General features: G+C 40.7%; 1 protein-coding gene across 12 annotated transcripts in view; it reads right to left on the minus strand.

Annotated features, from left to right (window-relative positions):
- LOC134861017 (cyclin-dependent kinase 17-like) overlaps positions 1-13,130 on the minus strand; it is a 33,851-nt gene that overhangs the window by 8,480 nt on the left and 12,241 nt on the right. For 11 of the 12 annotated variants that reach the window (XR_010165365.1, XM_063878210.1, XM_063878284.1 and 8 more), the window contains 2 exons: positions 7,166-7,299; positions 2,387-2,512 (listed from right to left, as the gene is read on the minus strand). Coding sequence is in view for 11 of the 12 variants with exons in the window: in XM_063878210.1 (XP_063734280.1) it covers positions 2,387-2,512; positions 7,166-7,299 (260 nt within the window). In the remaining variant the exon portion in view is untranslated. Of the gene's footprint in view, positions 1-2,386; positions 2,513-7,165; positions 7,300-10,120; positions 11,134-13,130 lie in introns of those variants that run through there. The other variant, XM_063878247.1, reaches the window with a different exon arrangement.

The following is a 13,130-nucleotide window of genomic DNA, read 5'->3' on the forward strand; positions in this document are numbered from 1 at the left end:
GCACGCATTTCCGATGTCAATATTACAATCGAATCATAGTAATTTAAATGTGAGAAGGCAAACACGTGATTGAGATTTGTATTAAATTAACAGCACAGCCCTAGTATGCTTTAACAAAAAAACAATACCACCAATAGGAGACTCTTTGTTATATTTTCACACTGCATGGTTGAATTGATACAGAAAAAAGGGAGCTTTTCACACTGCTAAGTGTTGTCTTTTCAGATAAAATGACATCTCTTTCCTCAGCACAATGGAACACTGAATGTCATTGGTTCGCAGTGAATAATTGATTTCAACAGCCATTAGAGAAAACTGATACCAACCAACTTCAATTACATTGGAAGCGATTCAAAGATCAAAATACACGGTTTCAAGTGTGAGCTTCTGTAATGGGACACCCGACGTATGGTCTATGTTACGGTAACAAATGAAAGCTAAACTGATGACCCAAAAGCCATAACATCTATGTGCAGAGAAACCTATTGGTATTTTAAAGCTTGCAGTAATTCAGGTTTAGTGTGACACACATAGGCACACTTTTTCTGTTGTGAGAATAAATGCAATACTTTTGGGGAGAGATTTATTGTCCATGCCAGCATGTTTCAAACTGGTCTGGGTTTTGACCCATCAGACTTCTTGTTAGTTTCAGCTTCAGGTTCTGCAAAATAACATAAGGCCAACTAATTCAGGACACGTCTCCAGCTGTGCATGTCAAAAGTAGGTCTGTAAAATACGCAGTGCAAAAGTGTGCACTGTACAGACACACAACTAAATCCAAGCACAGAGTGGTTTGAAAAGTAATGTTAGATGCCATTTATCTTCTCTATCACCACAGCTCCTCTTCACACATTTGTTCATCCTAATTTTTTTACCTGATCTCACTTTTTAAATCATATCTTGTCCTTTATTCCATTAAAGTTCTCTAGTCATCCCTCCTTAAAGTTTTTCCCTCCCTATGCCTTGTTCTCTGGCTTATTTCAAGGTGTCCCTGTATGTAATCGTTGTCAGGAGAGGAGCTGCAGCAGATGAGTCTGACACTGCTGCTGAATTATTGATTGAACTATTACATCACATGCATACAACAACCCTAAAAATATACAGCAACACACAAGTGGACAGACCCAAGCATGTTAGAAAATGCCCACTACTCATTTACATAGTAAAGACACAAAAACCTGAAAGTCTATCCCATTATTACTCATCCACTCTTGCAACATAAACCACTCTTCTGCTGTGCAAACCTCGCTTCAAAGATTATTTCCTTTCATGTCTGTGAGACTCCTGCAGAAAAGCTGAGTCATTAAATCGCTTCAAGCAGAGAGCCAAAGGCAGAGTACCAGCCCTGTTTAATAATTACAGCAAAAGTGGTTGATGGAGGGCAAATCCTTTATGCTTTCCCACAGTATACAAAGGCTTTTGGTAATCATGTTTTAAGACATCTGTATCAGTTAAGAAGATCATGAAAATAAAAGGCAGAGGATGTAAGACTGAGTGAAAGATGAGTGCATTGAAAAAAAAGAAAGAAACATAAATTCAAACTTGCAATTAAATAAACGCCACAATGATTTTGACCTCGGACCATCATGATCTGATCAATTCTACCTTTAGTCGAAGTGGATGTTTTTATCCAAAAACAAAGAAATTCCATCACAGTGTTCCTGATATATTACTGTATACCCTTTTACAAGAATTGGACAAATGTGCAGTCACAGTGAACTTGACCTTTGAGCCTTGACCACCAAAATCTAATAAGGGGATCCCACAGTGCAGGGGTATGTTTGTGCCGAATTTGAGGAAATTCTAATTCCCTCAGTATGTACAACGTCAAACACAATGCCTCCATCCATGTCTATCGGCAGCCCGGAGGCAGAGCAAAAGACGATTGTGGAATGTGTGACTTAATTAAAATCAATTCAAACAGCAGATGTACAAAGATGTTTAAAGTGACATACTGCATATTCATGTATAACTGCCTATTCCTACCAATCCGCCCCTTTCTATCTATCCAGCCCCTCCTCTCCTCTCTCTCCCACCCCCAGATTCATACCAATAATGCTCTTGTTCTGGATACACAATACTGCCTACTGAGCCATTGTAAGCTATACTGTATAGCATGACAAGTAACTCAAGCATTTGAAATGTTTGTAAATGTTTGTGGAATCCAGTGTGTCAGAGGTATAATGGCCTCAGTCTACCATTTTAGTTGTGCACAATGGCATTGAAACATTTCACTTTGTTTCAAAACAAAGCAGCAGTAAAAGAGAAAACTACACATGGAGATGCTAAGTAGCAACCAACACATCAGCTGACTGATGCTAGTTTTAGCTGCTTTGCAAATGTATACCCAAATGCAAATAAACACACAGAAGAAATAAGCACTGACCAATGAAGCGCGACGTAGCCTGCGGCTCATGGGTTTGTCAAAGGGGGGGCTGTTCATGGCAAACTTCTCCAAGTAGCCCTCCGGTAGCCTGATATCAGCTGGTAGAGACAAACGCTTGTTGATGTCCTGAAACAGAGGGGGGGGGGGTAAAAAGTTTAGAATTATAAATCACGAATAATAGGTTTAAAATACATAAAATACTTGTCCTTAAATTAAAACCTGGAACCTTATGACCCCGGTGGGCATGTATGGAGGAGGGGTTTCCATACACATTGAAAACAACAATCCATTTATATTTTTATATATTCAAGCTTAGTAAATTATTTGGAATTTCTTCAAAATCTTGTGTATGAGTTAGTGTATTAACCAACCATCATCAACTTCTATTCATTTAAAATGATGACGTATTTTGTGGCCATCTCTGATGACTTTGACTAAATTGATCACCATGATCTGGCATTAAAAGTCTTTCGCAAGCCTTGATAACTTGGCCTACTTTTGTGCACCATAAAAAAAAACAGTGTTCTCCATCTGTCACTCCTGGCAATGTGTTTGTCGAGTGACTGCAGCTCGACTACTCAGGATTGGTCTACAGGTGCCATCTGCTGTTGTGTACTTCTGATGAATGATGGTGTAAATGTTGTCTAGTATAACTAAAGGAAAGCCCACTGCAAGGTCACTAGGTGATACGGTTACTTTCCGAAAAGTTCCTAGGAAGCTTCAGGCTAATTTTTAGAAAACATTGTTGTTGGCACAGTTAAGATATCTACACTCTGTAAACTAAAGCTCCCAAATTCATCTGGAACACATCTGAAATTTTTTTTTTTGATGAGGATATTTATTTTTAGTATAGATGCTTTATTTGTTTGTACATGTTATATTACGGATTATATTTATTACCCACTTATTTAGCACATGCAGAGTGAATACATATGAACTGCCGAATCCACCTCAGCTAAAATAACACTCACTTTCTGGCATTTGCTTAAATACAATTTGTGTGATGCTACCTTTCCCACAATGCATTGCCCCTACGTTTTATCCATGTAGGACATGTTCACTGGCAAGGTGCCAATCACACGTTGTTTCCATGGCAGCGGGGGCTGGCTGGCCCAGTCCCAGCAGCCCCACGGTATGTGTCCTGGATGTAAGTGTGTGAAATGATATGTGTGTTTACATGTGAGTGTTAGTGGGAAGGGTAGGAAGTGTATGTAAGCCTGAAGATGAAAGGAAGAGGGATTTTACGCCTATAATGGTTTTAAGCTCATTGGCACAACAACATGCAGTATAACATACAAGTCATCACCCAAAGGACCGGGTTACAAAGCACAGTTTTCCACATACACCCTAAAAACCTACACTCACACAATACGAAAATGATAAGCAATGCTCTGCAGACCGCATACAATTATTATTTAAAAATAATCCACGAACACATGCACTACCAATGACCTACGGACTTTGACCCTGAGTAATTCACACAATTGCAGGCTCTGCTGAATGTTTGAATCACAAGAGAGTAAAACACAAGGAAGGCACACACTGCAACGCCATATACAGTGAGAAAACACAATAAAGCTTTTTACTTCCAGACAAATGCAAATTTATTCAGCTCTTCTTCAAATACACTTGATAATTCATGCAAATAATAAAGCCAGCGACTCCTGATGACCACAACAAACGTAACTCTGCATACTCCCTTTCAAAAGGGAAACAAATGACAATGAAAAACACACACACACACACACACACACACACACACACACACACACGTGTCCCCATACTCACAATGCAGAACAGCTCTAGTAGCTCCCTCATTGTCGTCCTTAAACGTGTCTTTCTATACACTCAAACACATGCGTTTTCCACGATGCATGTCTCTGACCTGCCACATGACTGCACACACGCTGACAGAGAGAGAGAGAGAGACAGAGAGGGTGAGAGAGAGAGAGACAGAGAGGGAGAGAGAGAGAGAGAGAGGCTGGCATTGTGGTAGAGTGCCATCCAAATGCTCAGAGGAGGAGGAAAAAAGAGAGGAGGAGGGGGGTGAGTATGAGCAGAGAAGAGAGGAATAGACAGATTCCTGAGGGAAGCAAGGCAGATGGGGGGAAGGGGTGAACGGAAGGAGGTGGCTGAGAGGAAACATTGTTTTTGGTTATCGCCCCCCTTTATTTTGTCCTCCATCTCTCCTTCTCCCTCTTCTCTCTTATCATCTCATGAGCCCTGTTCTTCTTCCTTTGTCATACCAATAATTACTCCTACTTCCATAATTACTCTCTCACCCCTTGCATTTTCTCTCTTTTGCTAACCCCCCTCCTCTGTTTTTCTCTCTTTGGTAAAAATGGTCTCAATTAGTCCCTTCCACCGGCTCAGCAGTCAGAGGCAGCAGCCTGTTTGTCCAGAGGCAATTCCCATTATACTGCTGCACTCAGTGCTCTAAGTCCTTTAAACAGACACTAAAACACACGCTCTTGCAGGGACATGGCAAATACTCAGGAATGTGGCAAAAGAAAGCATCAAATAGCATGTTACCTGTCCACAGACAGTACAGGTGCCCTTGTGTGGAAAAGGTGACTAACTGCATGTTAAAGCAGATCATGAAAAACCCAGGTCTGTGTCACTGAAATAGTTTTTTTATTCACTATATATACATTTCTATACCACAGTATGTAACCAGAATAATGGACAGAATAATACCACAACAGAACATGTTTGAAAATCAATAATTCTAAATGGATATTCAGTAATTTAGAGCTAACTACAATGATGCAATGTAAGGAGAGGGAAAGAATGACTCAATTTACTATTGACATTTTGTGCTTCTTGCCATCAGATACTGTATAGCCAAAATTAAACTGGATTTTGGAATTTAATATAATATTCTTTTTATGTCATTTTAACAGGCCACTAAATCGGTTGGCGTAGATACAGTTGGGAGAACAAGTATTTGATACACTGCTGATTTTGCAGGTTTTCCCACTTACAAAGCATGCAGAGGTCTGTATTTTTTATCATAGGTACACTTCAACTGTGAGAGACAGAATCTAAAACAAAAATCCAGAAAATCACATTGTATGATTTTTAAGTAATTAATTTGCATTTTACTGCATGACATAAGTATTTGATACATCAGAAAAACAGAACTTAATATTTGGTACAGAAACCTTTGTTTGCAATTACAGAGATCAGACGTTTCCTGTCGTTCTTGACCAGGTTTGCACACACTGCAGCAGGGATTTTGGCCCACTCCTTCATACAGATCTTCTTCAGATCCTTCAGGTTTCGGGCTGTCACTAGGCAATACGGAGTTTCAGCTCCCTCCAAAGATTTTCTATTGGGTTCAGGTCTGGAGACTGGCTAGGCCACTCCAGGACCTTGAGATGCCTCTTACGGAGCCACTGTGTTTTGGGTCGTTCACTGCTCTTACTGAGGGAAGGAGGTTGTTGGCCAAGATCTCGCAATACATAGCCCCATCCTGTCCCCTTTGCAGAAAAGCATCCCCAAAGAATGATGTTTCTACCTCCATGCTTCACGGTTGGGATGGTGTTCTTGGGGTTGTACTCATCCTTGTTCTTCCTCCAAACACGGCGAGTGAAGTTTAGACCAAAAAGCTCTATTTTTGTCTCATCAGACCACATGACCTTCTCCCATTCCTCCTCTGGATCATCCAGATGGTCATTGGCAAGCTTCAGAGGGGCCAGGACATGCGCTGGCTTGAGCAGGGGGACCTTGCGTGTGCTGCAGGATTTTAATCCATGACGGCGTAGTGTGTTACTTATGGTTTTCTTTGAGACTGTGGTCCCAGCTCTCTTCAGGTCATTGACCAGGTCCTGCCGTGTATTTCTGAGCTGATCCCTCACCTTCCTCATGATCATTGATGCCCCACGAGGTGAGATCTTGCATGGAGCCCCAGACCGAGGGAGATTGACCGTCATCTTGAACTTCTTCCATTTTCTAATAATTGCGCCAACAGTTGTTGTGTTCTCACCAAGCTGCTTGCCTATTGTCCTGTAGCCCATCCCAGCCTTGTGCAGGTCTACTTTTTTTTTTATCCCTGATGTCCTTACACAGCTCTCTGGTCTTGGCCAATGTGAAGGGGTTGGAGTCTGTTTGATTGAGTGTGTGGACAGGTCTCTTTTATACAGGTAACGAGTTCAAACAGGTGCAGTTAATACAAGTAATGAGTGGAGAACAGGAGGGCTTCTTAAAGAAAAACTAACAGGTCTGTTAGAGCCGGAATTCTTACTGGTTGGTAGGTGATCAAATACTTATGTCATGCAATAAAATGCTAATTAATTATTTAAAAATCATACAATGTGATTTTCTGGATTTTTGTTTTAGATTCCGTCTCTCACAGTAGAAGTGTACCTATGATAAAAAATACAGACCTCTGCATGATTTGTAAGTGGGAAAACCTGCAAAATCGGCAGTGTATCAAATACTTGTTCTCCCCACTGTACCTATACTGTTGTATCTGCAATAGGCTTATATTGGCCAATACATTGGCATCAAATAACTCCCTGATGATGGATAAGTAAATGAGGGAAACCCCCACACATTTTGTCTGTTTTGATGTTATATATTATATTTTGTTCTGTATTGTGTTATTGCAACTACTGTGTATTATATGAATATAAATATATTAGATACATTTGTTTTTTTAAAATGTAAATGTTTAAAAAATGTTCACGCCAATAAAGCCATTAAATTGAAGCTGATTGAATGTGTGCGAACAAAACCAAAGAGTAATGTGTGGAATGCTCTTAAACGTCCCATTACCTCATTAGAGATGCGCCGATGGTGGTTGTTCCTCATACGGACTCTGACTGGACTCTGGACCTCGTCAGAAGACGTCCCAGATGCCTGGTCGCTTTCCCCATCCGAACCCATTTTCACATTCTCATGGACGATACCTACAACACACAAAGACATAAACACTCTGTTATTTTCAGAAATTGTCTTTTGGACTGCTTTGGCACGATGCCTCTTTAGTCCTCATCTCATCCTCAATCATCCCCATGCAGCCATCAGAGGTCACAGCCTTTTGTTTTTCTAAGATCTCATTCACCGGTATGAGAAAGCCATAGCAGGGTCCCAATGCTAAAATGATGGATTGTACCACCAGCCATGCAGGGGTGTTTGCTGATTGTGTATAAAATACCATTGGTAAGATGAGGAGGTCAGAGATCAATATCACCCTGCATGCAATGAGAGCTTTCCCGTCTTTGCCTTCCACCCCCCACACCTACATTTGCCCCAGACTCCATCTGATTAATGAGTCACGGTGCAGAAGACAGCACTACTTCTATCAACGGTGTGTGAGTAAATGTGGGGGAAGGGGCTCTCTTTGGGTTTCAGTGTATGGTGCCTGATAGCGCTCATGTTCAGCGCATACAGTGTGTGTGCGCACGTGTGTGTGTGTGTGTGTGTGTGTGTGTGTGTGTGTGTGTGTGTGTGTGTGTGTGTGTGTGTGTGTGTGTGTGTGTGTTTCCCTATGTTTGGTAGAAAAAATTGCTTTATGAGAAGAACTGCAGATGTTTAGGCTCAACCCTAATGCTTTCAACCTCTTACCTTCCTCTGTTTTCATTTTTTAAAAAGCCAGCATAGGGCAGAGGAGTGACAAATGAGAGGATTATGGGATTGAGAGGAGCATGAAGAGGAAGAAGAGGAATAAGCGTGAAGAAAAATAAGTCCCTTGAGTGATTGTGACACGTCATCCATGAGATGGGGCGATAGAGAGCCAGATAGGTAAAGCTCTTTATTATAATGTAAGTGATGGAGTAGAACAACACCACCTGGGGCCAATTCTAGGTCATTTGAGTGTCTCTCTCATATAGTCTAGGTTCAGATTTGAACCTACTTACACCCCAGCTTTCTATTTACCAACTGCTGATATGTTTGGCATTGCTGAAATATATGGATTAAAAACTGAATAAATAAACACAAGTATAAATTGTGTAAATGTATAACGTTCATCTCGTTATAATGGCATTTACCGAATTACACTTTATTTTATGGCACTTTTTAAATTCTTAAAAACAGTGGTAAAGTCATAGCATGTTTTTTTTAATTATTATTATTATTATTATAGCCTTCTCAGATTGTTGGTTAATCACATGTCCCCTGCCTCTTAAGCCTGCAAGCAGTGAACTACATGTGCAGATCCAATCTGCTTATATCAGCCTGCATCCTGCCATCGCAATAACTATCTGTTGACGAAAGCAGCATATAGTCATTAGCAAAACAACAAGTCTGATGTACTGCCGGTGGCCTTGTAAGCCAGACACAAGAATACACGATATGCATACAGAATAGCTTGGTAAGAAAACTGAGCAGTAGGTATTCCTATCAGGAATCAACCCTGATGGTGAAACATTAAACTCTAGTAAACTAACACCAGAGTAAAGGTAAATTGATCCAGGATATCTACATACTGACAGACGTACACATATGACCACAGACTCACAACGAGAGAGTATCCAGTACTGCCATTATGTGACATTTCTGTCTCACTTTCAGAAAGGTCCTGATCTTGTCTGTTTGTGTAAACAGTTGAGGGGATGCGGGTGGATCAGACAAGGTGAGTGACCTGGGAGGAAAATTCCATCACCTTGGCCTTGAAACAGTATGATACAATAATGTTCTGCTAGCAACTGTCTCTCAAAATAGCTTCCCTAACACACTTTGTTCTTAACAGAACACAAACAAGTACACTGACATGCACTTCCTAACCGCACAGGGCATTACTTTCCGTTCTCCTGCAGGTTCTTTCTGCTCCATTTCCATAGCAGACTAGGGGCAGACAGTAAATGTCATGAGTTGCCACTGCCTCCCTATGTGGAGCCCGGCTGGCCTAGTTAGGGTTGCTAACTCCCAAGCATGCCTGGAAAATTGAGTGGGATGCTTTTAGGACTATTCCTGCCTCACCCAACTCCACTTAGCTGGAAACCCATCTCAGGAACATGTTGGCAGTGCCTCAGAAAATTGAAAAGAGCAGACAGGATATTAAAGGAAGTAAAGTAAGTGTAAGCTGAATGAAAATCGTTTTCTTTATGTCATAAACCCTCCCTCGGCAGGGCATTGAGTTCAGTGGATTTTTCAAAAGGTTTCTGGTAGATATGTCAGTTACTATCCACATCCAATGCATTACCTACATTGAGCTTTGAACTGAACCCGTTTACTTCTTTTGCTCTTTGGCCAGAGTTTGTCATAACAGTTCTTCAATAAAAGACACCATATGATCTGATACCACAGCCATTGTGCTGACAAGCAAAAGATAAAAATTCAAAAGATGTTCTGGCAGTCTGCATGTTCCCTTAAGATACCAACAGACACTGCCCAGGGCCACCCACTGCATCTCAATTCTTTAAACCAGCAACATAAAGGAAAACATGTTTAGAAATGAACAAATTGTTATTAATAACATTTTCAAAGTTGCAGCTTAACATAAACCCATGTCTTTGTATCTAATAAAACCTCAGGACATGTGTTTGATCTTAATGTAATGCCCCAGTGTGGGATCAATATTCAGCCATATCACATGTGTTAATGCAATAATAATACAACTTTAATGGGCCTTTATAATGACTTAAAGTGAAGAGTTATGTACAATATCATCCATTATAACATTTTACCTCTGAGAAAATCTGTAAAACTCATAGATAGCGTTATAAAAACGGCTCTATCATCAGTATGGTGGAACCCAAAGTTGATAATGACAGTGGGGAGACTCACCAATACGGCTTCCAGGAGGACGGCATGAGTCCAGCATTCGTAGCATACGGAAAGGTGACAGCCTAAGTGGGGTTTCTCTTTCCCCCATTCTTATCCCCTCTCCCATTCTAGCCTCCCCCAACCTTGAGTCTCCAACACCGGGAGCACGTGCTGGGCACCCTTGGTGGTTGCCTGACATATCCATTGTTCCAGAGGATTTAAAACACTACAGTTGGAGGTGTGATTAAAAATTCAAAGAGACATTTTAGAAAGAGCCAGGGTGCCCAGTCGAGGAGATGGAAATCACTTCAGTCCAGTCTGGGTGGGACCCGGGCTTCAGAAATGGTTGCCGTTTGAGGGTAAACAGGGTTTGTATCTCCATAGAGTCTCAGACAGTACTAAACAGGTTTTACATCGGGAGGACAGTGCATACTGCACAGGCACACTCATCAAAATGCAACAACTCCCTCGGCTACTACTCCACTTTAACACACTCTCTTTCTCTGTTTTCCTGTAGACACTCCCTCTCCCCACCTCTCCTTCTTTCTCGCTCTTTTTCTCTCTGCAGTCTCACTCCGCCTGCTGACTAAGGAAGGTCAAACTCTGTGCAGGTAGACAAAATGCTGCAGAGACATTCCAACACAACCAGCTGAAAACTGTAACACCCCATCATTTAGGAATAACAGGTGTTATGTATCCATCTTTATAATTCACGCTGAAGCTCACACACCAAACACCTACAGCTCCTTTTATGAAGAAAAACATCTTCTTTTGGTTTTCAACAATCTGAGCTCTTCAGCTCTCAGCCCTTTCATCCACGTTGTCTCTCCTGTTACTTTTTCATGTTCAGTCCAGCGTCTTCTTCTTTTTCCTGATGTTTTTTATTTCTGTTCTTCCACTATTATTCAGCACACCAATCTAGTCATCCTCTCTCGATTGCTCCCTACTTGCCTCTGGCGCCCCTATCAGTGCTTTCAGTGCTGTTAGTCCTCTTGCTCCCTCCCTTTACCTTGCTATTACTCCCCTCGTTCTCATGTGATACCAATCTCTCTCTACCACCCCCTTACTGTCTCTCTCTGTCTCTCTCTCCCTCTCTCTCCCTCTCCCTCTCCCTCCCTCCCTCTCACTCTTCTCTTCTCCGTCTGGGTCCAGAGATGGTGTTAAATATACAGTACCATCCTCTCTTTCGATTCAGGAGCCGATGACTACATTTTCTGCCTCATTCTTTCACTCCATCTCTATCGCTCCATCTAATTTGCCTGCTCTCTCTCCTGCTCCATGCATCCTGTCCACCAATTTGCCTTCTCGTCCTTATCACTCTCTAGCACAGACATTAAAACCCTGAAGATTTTGAGTGACGGCTCTGGCATCCTAGCTCACATCTCCCCCTCTCATGCATTTTCTCCACCTTCCTGTTTCTCCTTCCATGTGAAACTGAATCACATGCCATTATCATTCTCATCTCGTGCCCACATACGCACACACTGTCCCTCATACATCCCATTGCACGCACGTAACGGTGCATGCATAAAACTACTATTCACATAAATGGCTCACGGCGACACACCTGCATAGCAAACACAATACGAACAAACAAACATTGCTTTTAGAAATATAAAACAAGGAAATATCCAGCAGGATGTAGACATGCTATCCTGGTGAGTGTGTCGCTGCACTTGAAAACATGTTTGTTTTCTTTGCACAGATCCCAGCATTTCTTAATAAAATGTGCAAAATGGACTGAGGGGGGCAGCAGCGCAAGCAATAAAAGCTTGAAGGTCCTATTTGATCATGCAACAAAACACTGAAGGATTAACCATAGTTGTAAGGCAAAGGTCTGTGAGTCTTTAAGATTATTGATTGGTTTGGAGAGACAGAAAGCTGGGATATTTCAATTTGTGTAAGCTCTTTATTGGTTGGTGTAGGTTTCCAGGAAATACTCTTCGATACAAAGTAACCCTAACACTGTGTTCCAGTACAGGTTTGAGGTGCTTGAATTTTGCTTTTGTAATTTTTAATTATAAATCTATTACATTTTGGATAAGGATATTGCATAAGAAACATATAATCAGTTTAGAAAATATGATTTAACAACCGGAAATAGTATGTGAAGGATATAAGGTTAGCTTCACATTGAGCAACTATAACTTTAAATGCATGCATACATGTTGACAGATTAATAATTGGCCATTAATCCAATAATATAATGATAATAACCTTTAAGTGTGTACTTTTATTACATTGTTGATGGACACTGTGAATAGTACAGTATAGTATAGTATAGTTTAGCATAGCCTAGCATAATATAGTGTACAATAGTATAGGATAGTATCGTATAGGATAACAAAGCATAGCATAGCATAGCATAGCATAGCATAGCATAGCATAGCATAGCATAGCATAGAAGTATTAAAGTTCTTGAAATTTCAATGCAGAATTTTAATTTTAATGGAATGGATACATTTGCTACCACTACGAGTGTGCTTGCTGTTAGCACTTTTCACATGCATATTTCCTCTAGAACCATGGAACATCCCAACATAGAAATAAGAATAAGTGTTTCTAAAAAAATATTAGGTTGTCAGCAAGTTAAAGTTAAAATGCTGAAGGATTCACACTTCAAAAACTGCTCCTCAAATGTGTGCCAAAACTATGAAGAGAGAAAACATCACCATCCCTTCATGTCAATAATCAAGATGTCATATAAGCCTTAAATGACAAAAGACACTTCAGTAGAAAACTATTCACACCCTAGATGTCAATAATGATGCATGTAATCATAGGACAACTACCACTTGACAAATCTTAAATGTAATGGCATAATTGGCTAAGTTGAACAAATACAGCTCCACCAAAGACCACTTCGTAAATCTTTATCTCTACATGTATGGCAGCCATTCCAGTGTCTGTTGAATTTCAAAACGGAGAAAAATTGTCAGTTGTTTATAATCCTTTAACTCAAAGACATACCTATAAATAATAAAACAAGAGAAAATGATAATGCTGAAGTGGTCTCAATTTTTTCCGCGGC

Source organism: Eleginops maclovinus, chromosome 1 (assembly GCF_036324505.1).
Source record: "Eleginops maclovinus isolate JMC-PN-2008 ecotype Puerto Natales chromosome 1, JC_Emac_rtc_rv5, whole genome shotgun sequence".
NCBI classification, from domain to species: domain Eukaryota; kingdom Metazoa; phylum Chordata; class Actinopteri; order Perciformes; family Eleginopidae; genus Eleginops; species Eleginops maclovinus.